Source organism: Cherax quadricarinatus, chromosome 89 (assembly GCF_038502225.1).
Source record: "Cherax quadricarinatus isolate ZL_2023a chromosome 89, ASM3850222v1, whole genome shotgun sequence".
Classification (NCBI taxonomy): Eukaryota; Metazoa; Arthropoda; class Malacostraca; order Decapoda; family Parastacidae; genus Cherax; species Cherax quadricarinatus.
In genome coordinates, this window is record NC_091380.1 from 4,773,363 (window position 1) to 4,797,718 (window position 24,356).

Here is a 24,356-nt window from a genome sequence, read left to right on the forward strand (position 1 = left end):
TGTTACTACTACTACTACTACTACTACCACTACTACCACTACTACCACTACTACTAATAAAAATACTACTACTACTGATGAGATTAAGACACATGTGCAACATCTGGGTATCTTTATTGTAGACGTTTCGCCATCCAGTGGCTTTATCAATACAAATTCTAGGACATAACTTGAAGACAGTAGAACTATGTACAGAAGATGAGGTAATCAGTCCCTCAACCTAGGAGTAGGTGCGAAGAGCACCATAGTCGTGGAGATTCTGAAGCAGAAGAAAGGATCCTGGCGCTTATATAGTAACGTCAGGTGTAGCAGACGAGGGCATATTCACTGGTAGGCGGGATTCCCCAGTGGAAGTAGGTCCTTCCCAAAGAGATGGGTAGTTGTAGTAGTAATTGTCGTAGCCGTGAAGGTTATGTACATGTCCTCAGAATTAAGATTCCATGATGTTGCAGTGTCTGACAAGTTGTGTACGAATGGTATATAATACCGACAAGATGAGATTAAGACACATGTGCAACATCTGGGTATCTTTATTGTAGACGTTTCGCCATCCAGTGGCTTTATCAATACAAATTCTAGGACATAACTTGAAGACAGTAGAACTATGTACAGAGTTCTACTGTTCTACTGTCTTCAAGTTATGTCCTAGAATTTGTATTGATAAAGCCACTGGATGGCGAAACGTCTACAATAAAGATACCCAGATGTTGCACATGTGTCTTAATCTCATCTTGTCGGTATTATATACCATTCGTACACACACTACTACTACTACTTCTGTTCCTACTTTTACTTCTGCTACTATTTATACTACTGCTACAACTTCAGCTACTACCACTCCTACTATCACCTATACTTTCACTACCATTACCTCTCTCAGTTTCCTCCATCTTCCCCCCCATCCCTCTGGTATATATTCTGGCCCTCTTCACGCTTCAGTGTGACATTTCAGTGGTCCAAATGAGACTGAAATGTCTCTTTAAGATTCCCTAGCAACATCTTTTTTAGACGACTTCTAAGCTTCCTAACAAGCTCCATTTTTAGACGAGTTCTAAGCTTTCCTGGTAAGCTTTTTAGAAGGATTCTAAGCTTTACTAGCAAGTCTGCAGAACTTCAAGTACTCTTAACACAAGCTTAAGCTTTCCTAGGAAGTCTAACAAGTTGTAGGTATTCTTAGTGTAGTTTGATAAACCCGTACGCATCATGTTGGAGGTAATCAACACAGGTATACAATAGGCTCAAGAAAAAGGCAATTAATCACATGCCCGTGCACTCTGCCTCAGGCCCAGACTCCTGGAACTCCGTGTTCATCAAGAACTGCAAGAAGCCCCTTTTATTTGCCCTGAATATTCTATGGAGAGGGTGCATAGCACAGGGAGGGGTCATTCCACAGTCACTAAAGAACGGATATAGCGCCATTCCACAAAAGGGGCAGTAAGGCCACTTAGAAAGAGTTCTGAGAAGCGAGATTGCCAACCACTTGGATGCACAACCCAGGGCAGCATGGGTTTAAAACAGGTCACTCCTGCCTCTCATAACTACTGAATCACTATGGCATGGTCTTGGATGGTCACTCCTGCCTCTCACAACTACTGGATCACTATGACATGGTCTTGGATGGTCACTCCTGCCTCTCACAACTACTGGACCACTATGACATGGTCTTGGATGGTCACTCCTGCGCCTCACAACTACTGAACCACTATGACATGGTCTTGGATGGTCACTCCTGCATCTCACAACTACTGGACCATTATGACATGGTCTTGGATGGTCACTCCTGCCTCTCACAACTACTGAACCACTATGACATGGTCTTGGATGCACTGGAGGACAAACAATATGAAGACGTAGTACACACAGACTTTGGGAAAGCCTTCGACAAGTGTCATCACGACGTAATAACACAAAAGAATACGTGATAAAGGAATAACAGGAAATGTGGGTAAACTTCCTGACGAATAGAACACAAAGAGTAATTGTAAACAGAGTATAGTCAGAGGCGGCTACAATGAAAAGCTCTGTTCCACAAGGTACAGTACTCGCTCCCATCCTGTTCCTCATCCTCATATCTGACAGCACAGTGTCCTTTGCTGATACCAGAGATTGCATGACAGTGTCATCCATTGAGGACACTGTAAATCTCCAAGCGGACATTAACCAAGTCTTTAAATGGGCCTCAGAAAACAATATGAAGTTCAATGAGGACAAATTTCAATTACTCCAGTATGGAAAAATCGAGGAAATAAAAACTGCATCGGAGTATAAAAGAAATAAGAGTCACATAATAGAGTGTTAAACTGACGTGAAGAACCTGGGAGTGAGAATGTCAGAGAATCTCACTTTCAAAGATAATGTCCCTACCACATCTGCTGGGAAAATGATAGGATGGATACCTGAAGTATACCTGGAGGGTATGCAGAGGGGGATATTAGGATGGATACCTGGAGTATACCTGGAGGGTATGCAGAGGGGATATTAGGATGGATACCTGGAGTATACCTGGAGGGTATGCAGAGGGGGATATTAGGATGGATACCTGAAGTATACCTGGAGGGTATGCAGAGGGGGATATTAGGATGGATACCTGGAGTATACCTGGAGGGTATGCAGAGGGGATATTAGGATGGATACCTGGAGTATACCTGGAGGGTATGCAGAGGGGGATATTAGGATGGATACCTGAAGTATACCTGGAGGGTATGCAGAGGGGGATATTAGGATGGATACCTGGAGTATACCTGGAGGGTATGCAGAGGGGATATTAGGATGGATACCTGGAGGGTATGCAGAGGGGATATTAGGATGTATACCTGGAGGGTATGCAGAGGGGATATTAGGATGGATACCTGGAGGGTATGCAGAGGGGATATTAGGATGGATACCTGGAGGGTATGCAGAGGGGATATTAGGATGTATACCTGGAGGGTATGCAGAGGGGATATTAGGATGGATACCTGGAGTATACCTGGAGGGTATGCAGAGGGGATATTACCAATAGATCCCTGGCTGTCTTCAAAAGGAATCTGGACAGGCACCTAAAGTCAGTATCTGACCAGCCTGGCTGTGATTCCTACGCCCGTTTACGTGCGGCAGCCGGTAACAACCCGGTTGATCAGGTCCTGATCCACCGCGATCCCTGGTCAAGAACTGGACCTCGGGGGCGTTGACCCCCGGAATACCCTCCAAGTATACTCAACCCGGATTCTGTAGTATACGTTAAACAACGGTTTTTAATTCTCTACGTAATGTCCGTTTTCAAAATTAAATTATATTTTCCTTGCGTACTTTTCTGCACGTAAGGTAATTCAGATGCACGTTCGCCGGCACCTGTATGATCCATACGGGTTTGGGTTTTGATTAGGCACGAACACGGACACATGACAAAATTGATACTCTGAATGTTCCCACGATCACGGACATCAGACAACTCACACACAAAAGATTCCCACGATCACGGACTTGTGGACAGACAGACAGAACTAGTAAGCTTGTGGACAGACAGAAAGAACTAAGCTTGTGGACAGACAGAGAGAGAACTAGTAAGCTTGTGGACAGACAGAAAGAACTAGTAAGCTTGTGGACAGACAGATCTAGTAAGCTTGTGGACAGACAGAAAGAACTAGTAAGCTTGTGGACAGACAGAAAGATCTAGTAAGCTTGTGGACAGACAGAGAGAACTAGTAAGCTTGTGGACAGACAGAAAGAACTAGTAAGCCTGTGGACAGACAGAAAGAACTAGTAAGCTTGTGGACAGACAGAAAGATCTAGTAAGCTTGTGGACAGACAGAGAGAACTAGTAAGCTTGTGGACAGACAGAAAGAACTAGTAAGCTTGTGGACAGACATAAAGTACTAGTAAGCTTGTGGACAGACAGAGAGAACTAGTAAGCTTGTGGACAGACAGAAAGAACTAGTATGCTTGTGGACAGAGAGAACTAGTAAGCTTGTGGACAGACAGAAAGAACTAGTAAGCTTGTGGACAGACAGAAAGAACTAGTAAGCTTGTGGACAGACAGAAAGAACTAGTAAGCTTGTGGACAGACAGAACTAGTAAGCTTGTGGACAGACAGAAAGAACTAGTAAGCTTGTGGACAGACAGAAAGATCTAGTAAGCTTGTGGACAGACAGAGAGAACTAGTAAGCTTGTGGACAGACAGAAAGAACTAGTAAGCTTGTGGACAGACATAAAGTACTAGTAAGCTTGTGGACAGACAGAAAGAACTAGTAAGCTTGTGGACAGACAGAAAGAACTAGTAAGCTTGTGGACAGACAGAAAGAACTAGTAAGCTTGTTGACAGACAGAAAGAACTAGTAAGCTTGTGGACAGAAAGAACTAGTAAGCTTGTGGACAAACAGAAAGAACTAGTAAGCTTGTGGACAGACAGAAAAAACTAGTAAGCTTGTGGACAGACAGAAAGAACTAGTAAGCTTGTGGACAGACAGAAAGAACTAGTAAGCTTGTGGACAGACTGAAAGAACTAGTAAGCTTGTGGACAGACAGAAAGAACTAGTAAGCTTGTGGACAGAGAGAACTAGTAAGCTTGTGGACAGAGAGAGAACTAGTAAGCTTGTGGACAGACAGAAAGATCTAGTAAGCTTGTGGACAGACAGAGAGAACTAGTAAGCTTGTGGACAGACAGAGAACTAGTAAGCTTGTGGACAGACAGAAAGAACTAGTAAGCCTGTGGACAGACAGAGAGAGAGAACTAGTAAGCCTGTGGACAGACAGAGAGAGAGAACTAGTAAGCTTGTGGACAGACAGAGAGAGAGAACTAGTAAGCTTGTGGACAGACAGAGAGAGAGAACTAGTAAGCCTGTGGACAGACAGAGAGAGAGAACTAGTAAGCTTGTGGACAGACAGAGAGAGAGAGAACTAGTAAGCTTGTGGACGGACAGAGAGAACTAGTAAGCTTGTGGACAGACAGAACTAGTAAGCCTGTGGACAGACAGAGAGAGAGAACTAGTAAGCTTGTGGACAGACAGAGAAAACTAGTAAGCTTGTGGACAGACAGAAAGAACTAGTAAGCTTGTGGACAGACAGAAATAACTAGTAAGCTTGTGGACAGACAGAGAGAACTAGTAAGCTTGTGGACAGAGAGAGAACTAGTTTGTGAACAGACAGAAAGATCTAGTAAGCTTGTGGACAGACAGAGAGAGCTAGTAAGCTTGTGGACAGATAGAGAACTAGTAAGCTTGTGGACAGACAGAAAGAACTAGTAAGCCTGTGGACAAACAGAGAGAGAGAACTAGTAAGCCTGTGGACAGACAGAGAGTGAGAACTAGTAAGCTTGTGGACAGACAGAGAGAGAGAACTAGTAAGCCTGTGGACAGACAGAGAGTGAGAACTAGTAAGCTTGTGGACAGACAGAGAGAGAGAACTAGTAAGCCTGTGGACAGACAGAGAGAGAGAACTAGTAAGCCTGTGGACAGACAGAGAGAGAGAACTAGTAAGCTTGTGGACAGACAGAGAGTGAGAACTAGTAAGCTTGTGGACAGACAGAGAGAGAGAACTAGTAAGCCTGTGGACAGACAGAGAGTGAGAACTAGTAAGCTTGTGGACAGACAGAGAGAGAGAACTAGTAAGCCTGTGGACAGACAGAGAGAGAGAACTAGTAAGCTTGTGGACAGACAGAGAGAGAGAACTAGTAAGCCTGTGGACAGACAGAGAGAACTAGTAAGCTTGTGGACAGACAGAGAGAGAGAACTAGTAAGCTTGTGGACAGACAGAGAGAGAGAACTAGTAAGCTTGTGGACAGACAGAAAGAACTAGTAAGCCTGTGGACAGACAGAGAGAGAGAACTAGTAAGCTTGTGGACAGAGAGAGAGAGAACTAGTAAGCTTGTGGACAGACAGAGAGAGAGAACTAGTAAGCTTGTGGACAAACAGAGAGAACTAGTAAGCTTGTGGACAGACAGAGAGAGAGAACTAGTAAGCTTGTGGACAGACAGAGTGAGAGAACTAGTAAGCTTGTGGGCAGACAGAAAGAGAGAACTAGTAAGCCTGTGGACAGACAGAAAGAGAGAACTAGTAAGTCTGTGGACAGACAGAAAGAGAGAATTAAGTAAGCCTGTGGACAGACAGAAAGAGAGAACTAGTAAGCTTGTGGACAGACAGAGAGAGAGAGAACTAGTAAGCTTGTGGACAGACAGAAAGAGAGAACTAGTAAGTCTGTGGACAGACAGAAAGAGAGAACTAAGTAAGCCTGTGCACAGACAGAAAGAGAGAACTAGTAAGCTTGTGGACAGACAGAGAGAGAGAACTAGTAAGCTTGTGGACAGACAGAAAGAGAGAACTAGTAAGCCTGTGGACAGACAGAGAGAGAGAACTAGTAAGCTTGTGGACAGACAGAAAGAGAGAACTAGTAAGCCTGTGGACAGACAGAGAGAGAGAACTAGTAAGCTTGTGGACAGACAGAAAGAGAGAACTAGTAAGCCTGTGGACAGACAGAAAGAGAGAACTAGTAAGCCTGTGGACAGACAGAAAGAGAGAACTAGTAAGCCTGTTGACAGACAGAAAGAGAGAACTAGTAAGCCTGTGGACAGAGAGAGAGAACTAGTAAGCCTGTGGACAGACAGAAAGAAAGAACTAGTAAGCCTGTGGACAGACAGAGAGAGAGAACTAGTAAGCCTGTGGACAGACAGAAAGAGAGAACTAGTAAGCCTGTGGACAGACAGAAAGAGAGAACTAGTAAGCCTGTGGACAGACAGAAAGAGAGAACTAGTTAGCCTGTGGACAGACAGAGAGAGAGAACTAGTAAGCCTGTGGACAGACAGAAAGAGAGAACTAGTAAGCCTGTGGACAGACAGAAAGAGAGAACTAGTAAGCCTGTGGACAGACAGAAAGAGAGCACTAGTTAGCCTGTGGACAGACAGAAAGAGAGAACTAGTAAGCCTGTGGACAGACAGAGAGAGAACTAGTAAGCCTGTGGACAGACAGAAAGAGAGAACTAGTAAGCCTGTGGACAGACAGAAAGAGAGAACTAGTAAGCTTGTGGACAGACGGCCGTTTTTCGTCGAGGACCCACAGGATTTATTCCTGAATGTCAGATAGTCAAACGTAAACGACATCTGCCGGTGTTTACATCACAGCACGTGGAGGATGTGAGAGGTGTTACCTAAGTCTAGATTACGTATACCTCCGGAACCCTTAACACTTACAAAACAGCTTATTTAGAAGCTTAGAATCAGCATTCTGACTGTTAAAAATCAACACTCAGACTTAGAATCAACGCTCAGACTTAGAATCAGCACTCAGAATCAACACTCAGATTTAGAATCAACACTCAGACTTAGAATCAACACTCAACCAAGAATCAACACTCAGACCTAGAATCAACACTCAGAATCACCACTCAGACTTAGAATCACCACTCAGACTAGAATCAACACTCAGACTAAGAATCAACACTCAGACTCAGAGTCAACACTCAGAATCAACACTCAGAATCAACACTCAGAATCACCACTCAGACTTAGAATCAACACTCAGACTTAGAATCAACACTCAGAATCAACACTCAGACTTAGAATCAACACTCAGACTTAGAATCAACACTCAGACTTAGAATCACCACTCAGACTTAGAATCAACACTCAGAATCAACACTCAGAATCACCACTCAGACTTAGAATCAACACTCAGACTTAGAATCAACACTCAGACTCAGAATCAACACTCAGACTCAGAATCAACACTCAGAATCACCACTCAGACTTAGAATCACCACTCAGACTAGAATCAACACTCAGACTAAGAATCAACACTCAGACTCAGAGTCAACACTCGGAATCAACACTCAGAATCACCACTCAGACTTAGAATCAACACTCAGACTCAGAATCACCACTCAGACTTAGAATCAACACTCAGACTTAGAATCAACACTCAGACTCAGAATCAACACTCAGAATCACCACTCAGACTTAGAATCAACACTCAGTCTTAGAATCAACACTCAGACTTAGAATCACCACTCAGACTTAGAATCAACACTCAGAATCACCACTCAGACTTAGAATCAACACTCAGACTTAGAATCCACACTCAGACTTAGAATCAACACTCAGACTCAGAATCAACACTCAGAATCAACACTCAGAATCACCACTCACACTTAGAATCAACACTCAGACTTAGAATCAACACTCAGACTCAGAATTAACACTCAGACTCAGAATCAACACTCAGACTTAGAATCAACACTCAGACTCAGAATCAACACTCAGACTTAGAATCAACACTCAGACTTAGAATCAACACTCAGACTTAGAATCAACACTCAGACTCAGAATCAACACTCAGACTTAGAATCAACACTCAGACTTAGAATCAACACTCAGACTTAGAATCAACACTCAGACTCAGAATCAACACTCAGAATCAACACTCAGAATCACCACTCAGACTTAGAATCAACACTCAGACTTAGAATTAACACTCAGACTCAGAATTAACACTCAGACTCAGAATCAACACTCAGACTTAGAATCAACACTCAGACTCAGAATCAACACTCAGACTCAGAATCAACACTCAGAATCACCACTCAGACTTAGAATCAACACTCAGACTTAGAATCAACACTCAGACTTAGAATCAACACTCAGACTTAGAATCAACACTCAGAATCAACACTGAGACTTAGAATCAACACTCAGACTTAGAATCAACACTCAGACTTAGAATCAACACTCAGACTCAGAATTAACACTCAGACTCAGAATCAACACTCAGAATCACCACTCAGACTTAGAATCAACACTCAGACTTAGAATCAACACTCAGACTTATAATCAACACTCAGAATCAACACTCAGACTTAGAATCAACACTCAGACTTAGAATCAACACTCAGACTCAGAATCAACACTCAGAATCACCACTCAGACTTAGAATCAACACTCAGACTTAGAATCAACACTCAGACTTAGAATCAACACTCAGAATCAACACTCAGACTTAGAATCAACACTCAGACTTAGAATCAACACTCAGACTCAGAATCAACACTCAGAATCACCACTCAGACTTAGAATTAACACTCAGACTTAGAATCAACACTCAGACTTAGAATCAACACTCAGACTTAGAATCAACACTCAGACTCAGAATTAACACTCAGACTCAGAATCAACACTCAGAATCACCACTCAGACTTAGAATCAACACTCAGACTTAGAATCAACACTCAGAATCAACACTCAGACTTAGAATCAACACTCAGACTTAGAATCAACACTCAGACTTAGAATCAACACTCAGACTCAGAATTAACACTCAGACTCAGAATCAACACTCAGAATCACCACTCAGACTTAGAATCAACACTCAGACTCAGAATCATCACTCAGAATCACCACTCAGACTTAGAATCAACACTCAGACTTAGAATCAACACTCAGACTTAGAATCAACACTCAGACTTAGAATCAACACTCAGACTCAGAATCAACACTCAGAATCAACACCCAGAATCAACACTCAGAATCAACACTCAGACTTAGAATCAACACTCAGAATCAACACTCAGACTTAGAATCAACACTCAGAATTAACACTCAGACTCAGAATCAACACTCAGACTTAGAATCAACACTCAGACTCAGAATCAACACTCAGAATCAACACTCAGACTCAGAATCAACACTCAGACTTAGAATCAACACTCAGACTTAGAATCAACACTCAGACTTAGAATCAACACTCAGAATCAACACTCAGACTTAGAATCAACACTCAGAATCAACACTCAGACTCAGAATCAACACTCAGAATCAACACTCAGACTTAGAATCAACACTCAGCCACACAAATGCCGAGTCATTCTCTCATGTTTCTTAATTTCTGTTATACCTGGAGAAGGTTTCGGGGGTCAACGCCCCCCGGGTACTTTCCATAACCAGGCCTCGTGGTGGATCAGGGCCTGATCAACCAAGCTGTTACTATTGGCCGCACGTAAACTGACGTACTAACCACCATGAAGTCGTTCACTGTCTTTACTCATTGGTATGATTAATTTTTTGCCCATTTTATCTCAATACTGAATGGATTTAAATATATTGGAGAATTTTACATAAAAAATTGAGGCAGAGATACACATACAGTCACAGTAATTATCGTACGTAGTAATAATTGTTAATTTTTTAGGGATGACTCAAAAAGGTCAAAGTGAATTGTTTCCATTGGAATTCTTGGGCGTCAAACGATGCGAAGATATAATTGAGATACATAAGTAAAGAGAGGGAGAGGGAGAGAGAGAGATAGTAGAGAAAGATGAGTTTCAGAGCATCACTAAACTCACGCAGTGTGTTCACTGGAGCTCCCACAGGATGCTGGAGCCATGTCTGTCCACCAGCATGCCACTGGTTGTGTGCTGGCACTGGTTGACTGGTTGATCGTGCCTTCCAGGCACCTACTGACCCCCCGCAACACACACACCTCATCAACGTGTTACCTAACATTACACTTTCAAAACATTGCTCTAATGGATTGTAAGTCAGATCTCCTCACCGCACCTCTCTATTTTGGGGGGAAACTATTCGGCATTTATTTTTTTCTTTAGCGAACAGCTAGGCGCTGTATGATCCCTGTATGTTGATAATACAACACAGCAACAACATCAATAATAATACAATAATAAGGCCAGTAATAATACAACATGATTATATACACCTGGAAAATTCTAGAGGGACTAGTTACGAATTTGCACACGAAAATCACTCACTACGAAAGCAAAAGACTTGGCAGACGATGCAACATCCCCCCAATGAAAAGCAGGGGTGTCACTAGCACGTTAAGAGACCATGATGACACTCTTCAGGTCACTTGTTCTATCTAGGCTGGAATATTGCTGCACACTAACAGCACCTTTCAAGGCAGGTGAAATTGCTGACCTAGAAAATGTACAGAGAACCTTCACGGCGCGCATAACGGAGATAAAACACCTCAATTACTGGGAGCGCTTGAGGTTCCTAAACCTGTATTCCCTGGAACGCAGGCGGGAGAGATACATGATTATATACACCTGGAAAATCCTAGAGGGACTAGTACCGAACTTGCACACGAAAATCACTCACTACGAAAGCAAAAGACTTGGCAGACGATGCAACATCCCCCCAATGAAAAGCAGGGGTGTCACTAGCACGTTAAGAGACCATACAGTAAGTGTCAGGGGCCCGAGACTGTTCAACTGCCTCCCAGCATACATAAGGGGGATTACCAACAGACCCCTGGCAGTCTTCAAGCTGGCACTGGACAAGCACCTAAAGTCAGTTCCTGATCAGCCGGGCTGTGGCTCGTACGTTGGTTTGCGTGCAGCCAGCAGCAACAGCCTGGTTGATCAGGCTCTGATCCACCAGGAGGCCTGGTCACAGACCGGGCCGCGGGGGCGTTGACCCCCGGAACTCTCTCCAGGTAAACTCCAGGTAAATAGTAATTATGTACGAGGTAGATTAGGGAAAAATAACAGAAAATGAGAGTTGATGCGCCCGTTGGGCTTGAGGGGCCCTAATCCCGGAGGGGCCCTAATCCCGGAGGGGCCCCAGAAGTGAATTTAGTCCACATTGATTAAAAAAATTTGGGTCTCCTGTATGAGAATGTTTTTTTCAAAAATAATGATATAGTGGAATTTATTACAAAAATAATGGATAAAAATTAAAATGGTACTGAATTTGATTACAATTCTGGGCCCCAAAACAGAAATTAGGTACGAGAAGAAAAGCGTAAACACATTAAACTAAAGCTTAAAAACATTAAACTAAAGCTTAAAAACATTAAACTAAAGAAAAGCGTAAACACATTAAACTAAAGCATAAAAACATTAAACTAAAGCGTAAACACATTAAACTAAAGCTTAAAAACATTAAACTAAAGCATAAAAACATTAAACTAAAGCTTAAAAACATTAAACTAAAGCTTAAAAACATTAAACTAAAGCATAAAAACATTAAACTAAAGCTTAAAAACAAACTAAAGCTTAAAAACATTAAACTAAAGCGTAAAAACATTAAACTAAAGCTTAAAAACATTAAACTAAAGCGTAAAAACATTAAACTAAAGCTTAAAAACATTAAACTAAAGCTTAAAAACATTAAACTAAAGCTTAAAAACATTAAACTAAAGCGTAAAAACATTAAACTAAAGCATAAAAACATTAAACTAAAGCTTAAAAACATTAAACTAAAGCTTAAAAACATTAAACTAAAGCTTAAAAACATTAAACTAAAGCTTAAAAACATTAAACTAAAGCTTAAAAACATTAAACTAAAGCTTAAAAACATTAAACTAAAGCTTAAAAACATTAAACTAAAGCTTAAAAACATTAAACTAAAGCTTAAAAACATTAAACTAAAGCATAAACACATTAAACTAAAGCATAAACACATTAAACTAAAGCTTAAAAACATTAAACTAAAGCTTAAAACATTAAACTAAAGCTTAAAAACATTAAACTAAAGCTTAAAAACATTAAACTAAAGCTTAAAAACATTAAACTAAAGCTTAAAAACATTAAACTAAAGCTTAAAAACATTAAACTAAAGCGTAAACACATTAAACTAAAGCGTAAACACATTAAACTAAAGCATAAACACATTAAACTAAAGCGTAAAAACATTAAACTAAAGCGTAAACACATTAAACTAGAGCGTAAAAACATTAAACTAGAGCGTAAAAACATTAAACTAGAGCGTAAACACATTAAACTAGAGCGTAAAAACATTAAACTAGAGCGTAAAAACATTAAACTAGAGCGTGAAAACATTAAACTAGAGCGTAAAAACATTAAACTAAAGCTTAAAAACATTAAACTAAAGCGTAAACACATTAAACTAGAGCGTAAAAACATTAAACTAGAGCGTAAAAACATTAAACTAGAGCGTAAAAACATTAAACTAGAGCGTAAACACATTAAACTAGAGCGTAAAAACATTAAACTAGAGCGTAAACACATTAAACTAGAGCGTAAACACATTAAACTAGAGCGTAAACACATTAAACTAGAGCGTAAACACATTAAACTAGAGCGTAAACACATTAAACTAGAGCGTAAACACATTAAACTAGAGCGTAAACACATTAAACTAGAGCGTAAACACATTAAACTAGAGCGTAAACACATTAAACTAGAGCGTAAACACATTAAACTAGAGCGTAAACACATTAAACTAAAGCGTAAACACATTAAACTAAAGCGTGAAAACATTAAACTAAAGCGTAAACACATTAAACTAAAGCATAAACACATTAAACTAAAGCGTAAGAACATTAAACTAAAGCATAAACACATTAAACTAAAGCGTAAGAACATTAAACTAAAGCATAAACACATTAAACTAAAGCATAAACACATTAAACTAAAGCGTAAGAACATTAAACTAAAGCATAAACACATTAAACTAAAGCGTAAAAACATTAAACTAAAGCGTAAACACATTAAACTAAAGCGTAAACACATTAAACTAAAGCGTAAAAACATTAAACTAAAGCGTAAACACATTAAACTAAAGCATAAACACATTAAACTAAAGCGTGGAAACATTAAACTAAAGCGTAAACACATTAAACTAAAGCATAAACACATTAAACTAAAGCGTAAACACATTAAACTAAAGCGTAAACACATTAAACTAAAGCGTAAACACATTAAACTAGAGCGTAAAAACATTAAACTAGAGCGTAAAAACATTAAACTAGAGCGTAAAAACATTAAACTAGAGCGTAAACACATTAAACTAGATCATTACTCAACATCTCACAACACTGTTAACGTAGAATATTTTGGGAAAAAAATCGTAGTTTTGCAATAAGTGGAAATTAAAACTGTGAGAAGAACCAGAGGGTTGACAACTGAGTTTAGATTTGAGGGAAGGACGGAGACTATCGACGTCTTTTAGGAGGATCTTGGGGTAGGCATACTGCCCAGGTTATCACCAGAGACTCATATCAACTGAATAACTATTGCAGCCAGTGTTCTCCTGCAGCATTTAAGAGTAACCTTCTTGAATCTTAAGTCATACCTGACACTCCATACAACATACATCAGGTCCATCATCGAGTACTGCTTCACTTCACACTCAACACTGTGCTTCACTTTACACTCAACACTGTGCCTCACTTCACACTCAACACTGTGCCTCACTTCACACTCAACACTGTGCTTCACTTTACACTCAACACTGTGCTTCACTTCACACTCAACACTGTGCTTCACTTTACACTCAACACTGTGCTTCACTTCACACTCAACACTGAGCTTCACTTCACACTCAACACTGTGCTTCACTTCACACTCAACACTGTGCTTCACTTTACACTCAACACTGTGCTTCACTTCACACTCAACACTGTGCTTCACTTTACACTCAACACTGTGCTTCACTTCACACTCAACACTGTGCTTCACTTCACACTCAACACTGTGCTTCACTTCACACTCAACACTGTGCTTCACTTTACACTCAACACTGTGCTTCACTTCACACTCAACACTGAGCTTCACTTCACACTCAACACTGTGCTTCACTTCACACTCAACACTGAGCTTCACTTAACACTCAACACTGAGCTTCACTTCACACTCAACACTGAGCTTCACTTCACACTCAACACTGTGCTTCACTTTACACTCAACACTGTGCTTCACTTCACACTCAACACTGTGCTTCACTTTACACTCAACACTGTGCTTCACTTTACACTCAACACTGTGCTTCACTTCACACTCAACACTGAGCTTCACTTCACACTCAACACTGTGCTTCACTTCACACTCAACACTGAGCTTCACTTAACACTCAACACTGAGCTTCACTTCACACTCAACACTGTGCTTCACTTTACACTCAACACTGTGCTTCACTTCACACTCAACACTGAGCTTCACTTCACACTCAACACTGTGCTTCACTTTACACTCAACACTGTGCTTCACTTTACACTCAACACTGTGCTTCACTTCACACTCAACACTGAGCTTCACTTCACACTCAACACTGTGCTTCACTTTACACTCAACACTGAGCTTCACTTAACACTCAACACTGAGCTTCACTTCACACTCAACACTGTGCTTCACTTTACACTCAACACTGTGCTTCACTTCACACTCAACACTGTGCTTCACTTCACACTCAACACTGTGCTTCACTTCACACTCAACACTGAGCTTCACTTCACACTCAACACTGTGCTTCACTTTACACTCAACACTGTGCTTCACTTAACACTCAACACTGTGCTTCACTTTACACTCAACACTGTGCTTCACTTCACACTCAACACTGTGCTTCACTTCACACTCAACACTGTGCTTCACTTTACACTCAACACTGTGCTTCACTTTACACTCAACACTGTGCTTCACTTTACACTCAACACTGTGCTTCACTTTACACTCAACACTGTGCTTCACTTTACACTCAACACTGTGCTTCACTTTACACTCAACACTGTGCTTCACTTCACACTCAACACTGTGCTTCACTTTACACTCAACACTGTGCTTCACTTTACACTCAACACTGTGCTTCACTTTACACTCAACACTGTGCTTCACTTTACACTCAACACTGTGCTTCACTTCACACTCAACACTGTGCTTCACTTAACACTCAACACTGTGCTTCACTTCACACTCAACACTGAGCTTCACTTCACACTCAACACTGTGCTTCACTTCACACTCAACACTGTGCTTCACTTTACACTCAACACTGTGCTTCACTTTACACTCAACACTGTGCTTCACTTAACACTCAACACTGTGCTTCACTTTACACTCAACACTGTGCTTCACTTCACACTCAACACTGTGCTTCACTTTACACTCAACACTGTGCTTCACTTTACACTCAACACTGTGCTTCACTTTACACTCAACACTGTGCTTCACTTTACACTCAACACTGTGCTTCACTTCACACTCAACACTGTGCTTCACTTCACACTCAACACTGTGCTTCACTTTACACTCAACACTGTGCTTCACTTCACACTCAACACTGTGCTTCACTTTACACTCAACACTGTGCTTCACTTAAAACTCAACACTGTGCTTCACTTTACACTCAACACTGTGCTTCACTTTACACTCAGCACTGTGCTTCACTTCACACTCAACACTGTGCTTCACTTCACACTCAACACTGAGCTTCACTTCACACTCAACACTGTGCTTCACTTCACACTCAACACTGTGCTTCACTTTACACTCAACACTGTGCTTCACTTAACACTCAACACTGTGCTTCACTTTACACTCAACACTGTGCTTCACTTCACACTCAACACTGTGCTTCACTTTACACTCAACACTGTGCTTCACTTTACACTCAACACTGTGCTTCACTTTACACTCAACACTGTGCTTCACTTTACACTCAACACTGTGCTTCACTTCACACTCAACACTGTGCTTCACTTCACACTCAACACTGTGCTTCACTTTACACTCAACACTGTGCTTCACTTTACACTCAACACTGTGCTTCACTTCACACTCAACACTGTGCTTCACTTCACACTCAACACTGTGCTTCACTTCACACTCAACACTGTGCTTCACTTCACACTCAACACTGTGCTTCACTTCACACTCAACACTGTGCTTCACTTCACACTCAACACTGTGCTTCACTTCACACTCAACACTGTGCTTCACTTCACACTCAACACTGTGCTTCACTTCACACTCAACACTGTGCTTCACTTCACACTCAACACTGTGCTTCACTTCACACTCAACACTGTGCTTCACTTCACACTCAACACTGTGCTTCACTTCACACTCAACACTGTGCTTCACTTCACACTCAACACTGTGCTTCACTTCACACTCAACACTGTGCTTCACTTCACACTCAACACTGTGCTTCACTTCACACTCAACACTGTGCTTCACTTCACACTCAACACTGTGCTTCACTTCACACTCAACACTGTGCTTCACTTCACACTCAACACTGTGCTTCACTTCACACTCAACACTGAGCTTCACTTCACACTCAACACTGTGCCTCACTTCACACTCAACACTGTGCCTCACTTCACACTCAACACTGAGCTTCACTTCACACTCAACACTGTGCTTCACTTCACACTCAACACTGTGCTTCACTTCACACTCAACATTGTGCTTCACTTCACACTCAACACTGTGCTTCACTTCACACTCAACACTGTGCTTCACTTCACACTCAACACTGTGCTTCACTTCACACTCAACACTGTGCTTCACTTCACACTCAACACTGTGCTTCACTTCACACTCAACACTGTGCTTCACTTCACACTCAACACTGTGCTTCACTTCACACTCAACACTGTATGGAACCCACACCTGATGGAATATGCTTCTTTCAGGGCTAAATACAACGAAATATGCTTCTTTCAGGGCTAAATACAACGAAATATGCTTCTTTCAGGGCTAAATACAACGAAATATGCTTCTTTCAGGGCTAAATACAACGAAATATGCTTCTTTCAGGGCTAAATACAACGAAATATGCTTCTTTCAGGGCTAAATACAACGAAATATGCTTCTTTCAGGGCTAAATACAACGAAATATGCTTCTTTCAGGGCTAAATACAACGAAATATGCTTCTTTCAGGGCTAAATACAACGAAATATGCTTCTTTCAGGGCTAAATACAACGAAATATACTTCTTTCAGGGCTAAATACAACGAACTACGAAGAATAGGTATAGAAATTAAACCTGAAAAGTGGAGGACAAGAATCAGGGAGGACATGATAACTACAGACAAAATGTTCATAGGAATTGATAGGAGGCAGGAAACAGGTACACGAGTCATAGAAATATCGGGAGGTATGTAGGTACATACCTGGTGTTTACCTGGAGAGGGTTTCGGAGGTCAGCACCCCCGCGGCCCGGTCTGAGACCAGGCCTCATGGTGGATCAGGGTCTGATCAACCAGGCTGTTTCTGCTGGCCACACACAAGGTGGTTCAGGGAACTGACAAGTTGATAAATTAGACACATGTGCAACGCGCATACGTTGTAGTCTTATGAAGACTGATGTAAAACTCCAGCGCACTTACCTCACACACTGAGGTCCGGAGTTCGAATCTCCTCCGGTACGGCTGGAAAATATTAGGGACTTATTTCCATAAGACACCTGCTGTCCCTGTTCACCCATCAGTGTAAAAGGTACCTGGGTGTTAGTGGACTGGTGTGGGTCACATCCTGGGTGTTAGTGGACTGGTGTGGGTCACATCCTGGGTGTTAGTGGACTAGTGTGGGTCACATCCTGGGTGTTAGTGGACTGGTGTGGGTCACATCCTGGGTGTTAGTGGACTGGTGTGGGTCACATCCTGGGTGTTAGTGGACTGGTGTGGGTCACATCCTGGGTGTTAGTGGACTGGTGTGGGGTCACATCCTGGGTGTTAGTGGACTGTTGTGGGTCACATCCTGGGTGTTAGTGGACCGGTGTGGGGTCACATCCTGGGTGTTAGTGGACTGGTGTGGGGTCACATCCTGGGTGTTAGTGGACTGGTGTGGGTCACATCCTGGGTGTTAGTGGACTGGTGTGGGTCACATCCTGGGTGTTAGTGGACTGGTGTGGGTCACATCCTGGGTGTTAGTGGACTGGTGTGGGTCACATCCTGGGTGTTAGTGAACTGGTGTGGGTCACATCCTGGGTGTTAGTGGACTGGTGTGGGTCACATCCTGGGTGTTAGTGGGCTGGTGTGGGTCACATCCTGGGTGTTAGTGGACTGGTGTGGGTCACATCCTGGGTGTTAGTGGACTGGTGTGGATCACATCCTGGGTGTTAGTGGACTGGTGTGGGTCACATCCTGGGTGTTAGTGGACTGATGTGGGTCACATCCTGGGTGTTAGTGGACTGGTGTGGGTCACATCCTGGGTGTTAGTAGACTGGTGTGGGTCACATCCTGGGTGTTAGTGGACTGGTGTGGGTCACATCCTGAGTGTTAGTGGACTGGTGTGGGTCACATCCTGGGTGTTAGTGGACTGGTGTGGGTCACATCCTGGGTGTTAGTGGACTGGTGTGGGTCACATCCTGGGTGTTAGTGGACTGGTGTGGGTCACATCCTGGGTGTTAGTGGACTGGTGTGGATCACATCCTGGGTGTTAGTGGACTGGTGTGGGTCACATCCTGGGTGTTAGTGGACTGGTGTGGGTCACATCCTGGGTGTTAGTGGACTGGTGTGGGTCACATCCTGGGTGTTAGTGGACTGGTGTGGGTCACATCCTGGGTGTTAGTGGACTGGTGTGGGTCACATCCTGGGTGTTAGTGGACTGGTGTGGGGTCACATCCTGGGTGTTAGTGGACTGTTGTGGGTCACATCCTGGGTGTTAGTGGACCGGTGTGGGGTCACATCCTGGGTGTTAGTGGACTGGTGTGGGGTCACATCCTGGGTGTTAGTGGACTGGTGTGGGTCACATCCTGGGTGTTAGTGGACTGGTGTGGGTCACATCCTGGGTGTTAGTGGGCTGGTGTGGGTCACATCCTGGGTGTTAGTGGACTGGTGTGGGTCACATCCTGGGTGTTAGTGGACTGGTGTGGATCACATCCTGGGTGTTAGTGGACTGGTGTGGGTCACATACTGGGTGTTAGTGGACTGATGTGGGTCACATCCTGGGTGTTAGTGGACTGGTGTGGGTCACATCCTGGGTGTTAGTAGACTGGTGTGGGTCACATCCTGGGTGTTAGTGGACTGGTGTGGGTCACATCCTGGGTGTTAGTGGACTGGTGTGGGTCACATCCTGGGTGTTAGTGGACTGGTGTGGGTCACATCCTGGGTGTTAGTGGACTGGTGTGGGTCACATCATGGGTGTTAGTGGACTGGTGTGGGTGGCATCCTGGGTGTTAGTGGACTAGTGTGGGTCACATCCTGGGTGTTAGTGGACTGGTGTGGGTGGCATCCTGGGTGTTAGTGGACTGGTGTGGGGTCACATCCTGGGTGTTAGTGGACTGGGGTGGGTCACATCCTGGGTGTTAGTGGACTGGTGTGGGTCACATCCTGGGTGTTATTGGACTGGTGTGGGTCACATCCTAGGTGTTAGTGGACTGGTGTGGGTCACATCCTGGGTGTTAGCGGACTGGTGTGGGTCACATCCTGGGTGTTAGTGGACTGGTGTGGGTCACATCCTGGGTGTTAGTGGACTGGTGTGGGTCGCATCCTGGGTGTTAGTGGACTGGTGTGGGTCACATCCTGGGTGTTAGTGGACTGGTGTGGGTCACATCCTGGGTGTTAGTGGACTGGTGTGGGTCACATCCTGGGTGTTAGTGGACTGGTGTGGGTCACATCCTGGGTATTAGTGGACTGGTGTGGGTCACATCCTGGGTGTTAGTGGACTGGTGTGGGTCACATCCTGGGTGTTAGTGGACTGGTGTGGGTCACATCCTGGGTGTTAGTGGACTGGTGTGGGTCACATCCTGGGTGTTAGTGGACTGGTGTGGGTCACATCCTGGGTATTAGTGGACTGGTGTGGGTCACATCCTGGGTGTTAGTGGACTGGTGTGGGTCACATCCTGGGTGTTAGTGGACTGGTGTGGGTCACATCCTGGGTGTTAGTGGACTGGTGTGGGTCACATCCTGGGTGTTAGTGGACTGGTGTGGGTCACATCCTGGGTGTTAGTGGACTGGTGTGGGTCGCATCCTGGGTGTTAGTGGACTGGTGTGGGTCACATCCTGGGTGTTAGTGGACTGGTGTGGGTCACATCCTGGGTGTTAGTGGACTGGTGTGGGTCACATCCTGGGTGTTAGTGGACTGGTGTGGGTCACATCCTGGGTATTAGTGGACTGGTGTGGGTCACATCCTGGGTGTTAGTGGACTGGTGTGGGTCACATCCTGGGTGTTAGTGGACTGGTGTGGGTCACATCCTGGGTGTTAGTGGACTGGTGTGGGTCACATCCTGGGACAAAACTGACCTAATTTACGGGAAATGCTCAGCATAACAAGGGACTTTGTATATAGTAGTATGTCATTGATGTCAGCTATGGTCTGTATACCTTGTACATGTACTTGTATACCTTGTACATGTTCTTGTATACCTTGTACATGTACTTGTATACCTTGTACATGTACTTGTATACCTTGTACATGTACTTGTATACCTTGTACATGTACTTGTATACCTTGTACATGTACTTGTATACCTTGTACATGTACTTGTATACCCTGTACATGTACTTGTATACCTTGTACATGTACTGGTATACCTTGTACATGTACTTGTATACCTTTTACATGTACTTGTATACCTTTTACATGTACTTGTATACCTTGTACATGTACTGGTATACCTTGTACATGTACTTGTATACCTTGTACATGTACTGGTATACCTTGTACATGTACTGGTATACCTTGTACATGTACTGGTATACCTTGTACATGTACTGGTATACCTTGTACATGTACTGGTATACCTTGTACATGTACTGGTATACCTTGTACATGTACTGGTAGAAATAAAGACATTATTAAGTGTGTGTTGCACATATCTGGAGATATTCATCCTCCAGGATCAATAACAGAAGCACTGAACCACTAACTAGGATCTCGTACAGTTACCAGAGATTTGGAAGTTTAGTTTAATATGTTTATTATGTGCCCCATACCCATCCTGTGGGCGGTAGTCAAAAGATTACAGAGGTACATAATTGGTCCAGGGACTGGACTCCAAAGTGAAGACATGAAAGAACTACAAACCAGTTTGTGTGACGTGGAGTCTTGCAAGGTGACGGAGAAGATTATCCGAGGGAGAAGAAATGTGGTTTTTTTAAATAATAACAAGCATGGGTTCACAGATGGCAAATCTTGTCTTACTAACCTGTTTGAGTTCTGCGAGAAAGTAACAGATGTGAGACAAGAGAAAGAGAGAGAGAGAGAGAGAGAGAGAGATGGATTGAATTTCTTTGTGAAAAGGCATTTAATACTACCGTACAAGAGGTTGGAGCCAAAACTCGATATTCATGCATAAGCTGGTGGCTCAGATATTACCTTAGAGAAAGAAAAGAATGAATGCCGGGAACGAGACGACAGAATGGGGAGAGAGTAACAAGTGGAGTCCCACAAAGATCAGTATTGTTTCTGGTTTATGTGAAGGATAATCAGGATGGGATTGATGAGGTATATCCTTCTTTGCTGATGTAAAATTAATGATGAGAATAATAACGGGTGAGGGTCGGGATAGACATTAAATGGATCTGGACAGACTCTAACAATAGTTAGGTAAGTAGTTGTTTAAATTCAGTCCCAGTAAATGTAACATTATGAAGATTGGGGAAGGAGCAAGAAGACCGGACATGGGGAATAGACTAGGGGTACAGAGGCTGCAGACTTCACTCAGAGAAGGGCCAGGGGGTGAGTATAGTGCCCAATATATCACCAGAGGCTAATATCAACCGAATAATCTCCACTGCCAGTGTTCGCCTGGCAGATCACAGAGTAACCTTCAAGAATCTTAACAAAGACTAATTTTTGGTACTTTATACAACAAATATTAGGTCTGTCCTGGAGTATGCAGCACCAGCATGAAACCCACACCTCAAGAAGTTTATTAAGAAACGGGAGAAAGTGTAGAAGTATGCAGTAAGGCTTGTTTAAGAGCTAGGAGTTATGAGGTATAAAGAGCCGCTGAAGGAATTGAACCTGATGACATTAGAAAAAAAAGAGAGGAACCAGGGGAGACATCATAACATAAAAACACTCTGGGGAATTGATAGGATAGCAAGGAAGAGATTCTTCGACAGACAGGAAACAGGTGCACCTGGAAAGAAACAAGTGTATAATTGACAACCAGCACGGTTTCAGGGAAGGAAAATCCTGTCACAAACCTACTAGAGTTTTATGACAAGGTGACAGAAGTAAGACGAGAGAGAGGGGTGGATCGACTGCGTATTTTTGGACTGCAAGAAGGCTTTCGACACAGTTCCTCACAAGAGGTTACTGCAAAAGCTAGAGGACCAGGCACACATAACAGGAAAGGCACTGCAGTGGATCAGAGAATATCTGACAGGGAGGCAACAACGAGTCATGGTACGTGACGAGGTGTCAGAGTGGGCGCCTGTGACAAGCGGGGTTCCACAGGGGTCAGTCCTAGGACCTGTGCTGTTCTTGGTATACGTGAACGACATAACGGAAGGGATAGACTCAGAAGTGTCCTTGTTTGCAGACGATGTGAAGTTAATGAGAAGAATCGAATCGGACGAGGATCAGGCAGGACTACAAAGAGACCTGGACAGGCTACAAGCCTGGTCCAGCAACTGGCTCCTTGAATTTAACCCTGCCAAATGCAAAGTCATGAAGATTGGGGAAGGGCAAAGAAGACCGCAGACACAATATAGTTTAGATGGCCAAAGACTGCAAACCTCACTAAAGGAAAAAGATCTGGGGGTGAGTATAACACCGAGCATATCTCCTGAGGCGCACATCAATCAGATAACTGCTGCAGCATACGGGCGCCTGGCAAACCTACGGATAGCGTTCCGATACCTCAGTAAGGATTCGTTTAAGACTCTGTACACCATCTACGTCAGGCCCATACTGGAGTATGCAGCACCAGTTTGGAATCCACACCTAGTCAAGCACGTCAAGAAATTAGAGAAAGTGCAAAGGTTTGCAACAAGACTAGTCCCAGAGCTACGGGGATTGTCCTATGAAGAAAGGTTGAGGGAAATCGGCCTGACGACACTGGAGGCCAGGAGGGTCAGGGGAGACATGATAACGACATATAAAATACTGCGCGGAATAGACGAGGTGGACAAAGACGGGATGTTCCAGAGATGGGACACAGACACAAGAGGTCACAATTGGAAGTTGAAGACTCAGATGAATCAAAGGGATGTTAGGAAGTATTTCTTCAGTCATAGAGTAGTCAGGCCATGGAATAGCCTAGAAAGTGATGTGGTGGAGGCAGGAACCATACATAGTTTTAAGGCGAGGTATGATAGAGCTCATGGGGCAGGGAGAGAGAGGACCTAGTAGCAATCAGCGAAGAGGCGGGGCCAGGAGCTGTGACTCGACCCCTGCAACCACAAATAGGTGAGTACAAATAGGTGAGTACACACACACACACACACACACACACACACACACACACACACACACACACACACACACACACACACACACACACACACACACACACACACACACAGCGGAAGTGAACTCTATTCAGGGATTGAAAAGTAGATGTGGCAAGACTCAACCACACCAAAGGTTCACAGGACCAAGAGCTGGAGTTCACCCCTTCCCTTTCCCACACACACACCTAAATAGGTAACTTACAAATAGGTAATCACACCTGTTTTTTCAATTCAATTCAATTCAAAGTTTATTCTCTATAAGGATTACAATGCTGAGTTTA

At 43.2% G+C, this 24,356-nt stretch overlaps 1 protein-coding gene across 1 annotated transcript in view; it reads left to right on the forward strand.

The window, feature by feature from the left end:
* Positions 1 to 1,811: 1,811 nt before the first annotated feature.
* Positions 1,812 to 24,356, forward strand: part of LOC128697295 (CD109 antigen-like) — a 79,420-nt gene continuing 56,875 nt past the window's right edge. Inside the window, exons 1-2 of the mRNA XM_070104237.1 lie at positions 1,812 to 1,898; positions 12,521 to 13,768. Coding sequence (XP_069960338.1) covers positions 1,812 to 1,898; positions 12,521 to 13,768 — 1,335 coding nt within the window. The remainder of the gene's footprint in view (positions 1,899 to 12,520; positions 13,769 to 24,356) is intronic.